This window comes from Bison bison, unplaced genomic scaffold, assembly GCF_000754665.1.
Source record: "Bison bison bison isolate TAMUID 2011002044 unplaced genomic scaffold, Bison_UMD1.0 scf7180017864213, whole genome shotgun sequence".
NCBI classification, from domain to species: Eukaryota; Metazoa; Chordata; class Mammalia; order Artiodactyla; family Bovidae; genus Bison; species Bison bison.
In genome coordinates this window covers 3,687,354-3,692,562 of record NW_011494785.1, presented here as the reverse complement: position 1 = coordinate 3,692,562, position 5,209 = coordinate 3,687,354, and the positions used below count along the sequence as shown (strand labels likewise).

Genomic DNA, 5,209 nt, shown 5'->3' with positions numbered 1-5,209 from the left:
TCAGCGGGGAAGCAGGCTGCGGAGACCGGTCCTCCCCAACCTCCACGGGGGCGGCAGGGGCTGCATGGAGCAGAAGAAGAGGGTCAGCGACTCCAGACAGGACAGAGACCATGCATGTGAGGAAGGCCACAGCCCAGGCTGCCCGTCCCCACTCACCCGCCATCACCCCAGGCTGCAGGCTCTGCAGGAAGTCCTGGAAGCCAGACAGTTTGGGCTGCTCCATGGAGGGCACCAGGACTGCCCCGTATCTCTCTGTGAAGCCAAGGAGCTGGGATGGGGTGAGAGCAGCAGCCGTGAGGGGAGACAGACGGGCCTCCCTGCCCGCCCACAAGCTGCCCCCAGTGAACACGGGGACAGGTGCCCTGGTGCTTCTGCAGGGCAGGAGGGAGGGGCACGCGGGGCAGCCTCGGGCTGAGCAGAGGGTCGGGTACCTTTCTGCTGATCTTGCTCTTCTCACAGTAATGCCGCACCTGCAAAAACACCCGGCCAGAGGCGCCGTGAAAATGGACACAGCTGGAGAGAGACCGTCCACACGCCTGGGAGTGGGCCCACCACCACCCCCAGTGCCCGGAGCCTCCTGTGGCCACGTCAGCCTCCCGCCTGGGGCCTCTCCTCTGCCACTGCCCCCATCACTGCCGAGAGGAGAAAGGGGGGACCTGGAAGCACCAGCTTATCACAGAGAAAAGTGCGGCTGTCATCACAGTGACCCTTCACCCCAAGCTGACGACCCCTCTCCTGACACGAGCTGTGTGTTAAGTTATCCCATTGACCCTCAGGCCTCTGAGCTGCTCAAGGACGGAAGGAACTCACTTTTGATCCCTTCCACGGTCTTGATGCAGAGTCCTGCCCACAGGTGGGGAGTAATAAAGGAGCCTGGGGGTGCCTACCCCCAAAGCGGGTACCTTTGATTACCCACCTTGAACAGGTTGATGTTGTCGATCTTGCTCTGGAAGAGGAAGTCGTTGATGGTCTTCAGCTCTGTCCCTGAGAACAAACATGTGGGCCAGACGTCCCCCCCGGGGACCAAGGCCTGCATCCCGGAGGGAAGCTCACCAACAGCTGCCTCCCGCTCTTACCTGCCTGCGAGAGGCTCTGTGTGTTGGGATTTTGCTTAATGTTCCCTAAAAAAAAGAGAATCAAACAGGTCAGGACAGTGGGCCTGGCCCCCATCTTCTCCCTCTGCTCTGTAGTTATCGAGCAAGAACGTTGCTGTCTGAAGGGGTCTTCTGCCCTTTATAGCACCAAAAGGACCCACTGGAGGGGGGCAGGATGTCCCAGGGGCCCAGAGGTCTGACCCACGTGTTGCATGTACAGCTCGAGCCTGGTGATGTCACCCTTTGCAAGGCAAGGACAGGGACCCCCCCACCCCCATTCCTATAGGCGTGAGCAGGAGACCCCCAGGTTGCAGGGCAGAGACCGAGTGAAGAGTGCTGAGCTGAGAGATACCCTGGAAACTCCCCTGCCCTTCTGCACTTCAGCTTCTATGGGTAAAGGGACTCAGTAAAGGGATGCTGGTGCACAGAAGACAAAGGAGCGTGGGGCCAGGAGCCAGGGATTCCAGTCCCTCTCACTGGGCTCATGAACCAGTGGCCGGCCATGCCCCTGCCCCGGGCTTCAGTTACTGCCCTGAGGGTGAGCACGCCTATGCCACCCTCCTTGTGGGAGCACCGAGGCCTGAGTCCCAGCACCAACAGGGTCACACACACGTTTATAGCACAACACGTGATGGGTGCTGCCACCCGAGGAAAGGGCCTGGCCAAGTAAAAAGGACTCGGGACAGGAGCATACACATCCAGGTTCTAAAAAGATCTAAGTGGGGACAGATGAGGATTCCTAAACCAATGGCTGAGACGATGCCTGCGACGGGAACCCTGGGGGTGCTGACTGGCATCTGGGGTCCAGGCTCCACCAGGCTTGGGGGGACGGGGAGGCCGCTCACCGCCCAGCACAGCCACAAACTTCTCCAGAAGATACAGGAGCTGCTTGATGTACATCAGGTTCTTGGCCTTCAGGCGCTTCCTGGAAGGGGGGAAGCCTGAGCACATCAGTGGAGGGGATCCCAACTTCCCTCCTGGTCCCGAGTTGAGGCCTTCCTGCCTGCTGCCTTCCCACCTGGGGCATAAGCCGCAGCCAGGTCTCCCAGAAGACAGGCTGGCCGGGGCCCAAGGCCTCCACGGCCTAGTGGGATGCAAACCCAACGAACCAGGAGGTGAAGGGCATGCCGGTCCACCGCTCTGAGCCCAGGCCAGAGACACCCCACGATGCCTCCTCTCGCAGGTAGGCTTTGGGGCACCAGGGCTGAGCGGGGCCTTTGCACCCGCCTAGGAGGCAGCCTCTCACCCGTATCGTTCCGTGTACTGGAGCAGCTGGCTGTGGGCCTGGCAGAGCTGGGGGAGAAGACAGCGCAGGTGAGAGGGCAGAGCAGACCTGGGCGAGCCACCCTGGGCGGTGCCAGTGACCCCTTGACGCCTGAGTATGCCAGCTCAGGACACTCGGGGCAGTTGAAATGAAGGGGGAGCTGGGGCAGACCAACGTGTGGGTTTTCAAGGCCCTTCGGCTGGTGGGGCCGAGAGACGGGGGAGGCAGACTGCTGCTGGGGCATCCAGTGAGGGTCAGGAAAAGGCCAGACGGCAATAATCGCACGTAAAGAACATCTCTGCTAGTGTTTCCTGGGACGGGAAGGACACGCTGTCTGCTGAGAGAGACGGTTCAGGGCAACCCTCACAGCCTGGCCCAGGTCTGTCAAGGGGAGCATCATGTGGGCTTAAGGATCAGGAGCCAGTGGTCAAATCCACTGACCTCAAAGTCAAAGTCGCTCAGTCGTGTCCAACTCTCTGCGACCCCCATAGGTTGTAGCCCACCAGGCTCCTCTGTCCATGGGGATTCTCCAGACAAGAATATTGGGGTAGGTACCTACCTATTCCCTTCTCCAGGGGATCTTTCTGACCCAGGGATCAAACCCAGGTCTCCCATGTTGCAGGCAGATTCTTTACTGTCTGAGCCACCACGGAAACCCTCAGGGACAGCGCTTAACCTCCCTCAGACTCCCAGCTCTCGGAGTTAACAGGACCAGCCCGATGCAGAGTCAGGGAGCCCCGCCAACGAGGTGGAAGGCACATAACAAGCAATAAACAGTGGCTGTCAACCATCTCTAGCATCCCTCACGGCAGTGTCAACAGTAACATCCAGCCACGTGAGGACCCGCTTCTCACACGCTGCCACTCTGACCTGGAGGCCTTGGGTCACAGGCCAGGGAGGACCATGCAGAGTGCCCACCGCCGGGCTGGGCCCAGTCCTAAATCCTGCTGGGGGTTCCCAGTCTCAGCTCAGCACACGCCCTGCCCCTCAACCCCAGGCAGGCCCTGGCCCGGGAAGACGGAGGCCCACCCACCTGGGAACCTCTGACCTCCACGCTGTGGATGTTGGTGATGGTGTCGATGAGGTTGTGGGCCTCGTCGATGACCACCACCTGGCCCTGCAGCCGGATCCCCGCTGCCTGGCGGGTGGGTGCGTGCAGCAGCATCTGATAGGGGAGCACCACCAGCTGGAGGGGGAGAGAGGAACTGAGGGGGTGGGACCCCCTTCCTCCCCAGGGGCGTTGGCGCAGCCCCCTTGCAGCCATGTGCATGGTTCCACTTCCCGCCCAGAACATATGTGGGGACACAGAAGGGAGAAAGCTAGAGCAGCACACTGTGAACTGAACACGAAACCCTGCCTAGAAAGCCTTGTGTGGACCAAATAGGAAACAGATAAAGCTGGAGCCCAGTGGACCACTGGCAGTCGTGGAGCGGGGGGGCTAGGACCCCAGCTGCAGAGGCCCTTCTGTGCCCCCGGAAGTGGGGAGGGACCTGGGGGAGGAGGCTGGGACCCCGGCTGCAGAGCCCCTTCTGTGCCCCTGGAAGTGGGGAGGGACCTGGGGGAGGAGGCTGGGACCCCGGCTGCAGAGCCCCTCTGTGCCCCAAGGCAGCCCTGGGTTCTGGTCCTGGAGCCATGCAACTCTGGGAAAGTCAACCTCAGTTTCCTTATCTGCAAAATGGGCTCGATACACTATCTCACATAAAACCACCACTGCCCAACCCCTGGTCTTCACCTGGGCTGCGGGAATGGCGAACCGGCCCCCGTAGTAGGGACAGGCCTGAGCCTCCTCGCCCAGGGCCACCAACTGCTCGACGTCCTTCACCCCCGCCAGGACCTCGTCTCGGAGGAGCTGCAGCCGCTCGTAGCTGTAGAAGGGGCAGGTAGCCCTCGGCTCCTGCCTCCGCCTCCTCCTCGTGGGCTCCTCTTCCTCAGTGATGCTCTTCCTCTCTGAGGGGCACAGGGGCACAGGCAGAAAGCCACAGCTGTCCCAGGGCCAGGAATGGTTCTGTACCATCCAGACCCGTTCCCACGGGGCGGAGCCTATGGACCTTCCAGAACTGCTGCTTATGGTCTCATTGAAACATCCCGGCATTTTACTGTCTTTCTAGAAAAGGCCTACAAAACCATCTCTCAGCCAGGGTTTTGGGCTAGATCTGGACTAAAAGGCAGACAGGCCCCTTTTCCCTAAGTGAGGCTCTTTAGGAAGGAAGGCGGGTCTGCCTTGCCCTCACTCCCACCGTTTCCCGCATCCCTGGAGCCACTCCCCTCTCCATTCCCAGCACCGCCTTGGGCTGCACGAGGGTCCCAGAGGCCTGGGGCGTCGGCAGCTACCATGCTTGCTTCTCTGCATCTCCACACAGCGGTCATTGATCAGCTGCACTGAACCCAGCTTCCGCACGTCCCCATTGACACACAGGTTCTGTAAGACCGAGGAGAGGGCAAGAGAAACGGGGCTGCCTGAGCGACACAGAGGGAGCCCCGAGGCCTGCCCGCCCTCCCACTACCTTCCAGGGGCCAGCACGGCCCGTCCTGCCCTGAGGCCCGCCTCGGCCCCATGGTGGTCTTTGCCTTCTGGGATGGAAACCAGTGGGATGGCACCAGGCTCTCACCTGCCGAGAGCCCAGGGAGACCAGCCGGGTGTCCTGGCCAAAGGGGCTCTTCTGTACCTCATGCACGAACTGGGCCAGCTGGGAGTGCGTCCGGCTGCAGTAGTAAATCTGCCCGGGGAGGGGGCGTCGGGGGAGACCGTCACTCCAAACACTCCACACAGGGAGGACGGCCGGGGCCAAAGAGGCCAAGGGAACGGGGAGGGCAGCCAGGACTCAGACCTAAAGAAGGCGACCACCCCCCA

General features: G+C 61.5%; 1 protein-coding gene across 1 annotated transcript in view; it reads right to left on the bottom strand.

Moving 5' to 3' along the window:
• The window catches only part of DDX11 (DEAD/H (Asp-Glu-Ala-Asp/His) box helicase 11), a 33,887-nt gene that overhangs the window by 6,687 nt on the left and 21,991 nt on the right, over positions 1 to 5,209 (bottom strand). Inside the window, exons 7-17 of the mRNA XM_010845015.1 lie at positions 4,968 to 5,075; positions 4,690 to 4,777; positions 4,091 to 4,305; positions 3,392 to 3,544; positions 2,341 to 2,387; positions 1,940 to 2,019; positions 1,077 to 1,121; positions 917 to 984; positions 432 to 470; positions 157 to 268; positions 3 to 60 (exon numbers count right to left, since the gene is read on the bottom strand). Of these exons, the coding sequence (XP_010843317.1) occupies positions 3 to 60; positions 157 to 268; positions 432 to 470; positions 917 to 984; positions 1,077 to 1,121; positions 1,940 to 2,019; positions 2,341 to 2,387; positions 3,392 to 3,544; positions 4,091 to 4,305; positions 4,690 to 4,777; positions 4,968 to 5,075 (1,013 nt within the window). The remainder of the gene's footprint in view (positions 1 to 2; positions 61 to 156; positions 269 to 431; positions 471 to 916; positions 985 to 1,076; positions 1,122 to 1,939; positions 2,020 to 2,340; positions 2,388 to 3,391; positions 3,545 to 4,090; positions 4,306 to 4,689; positions 4,778 to 4,967; positions 5,076 to 5,209) is intronic.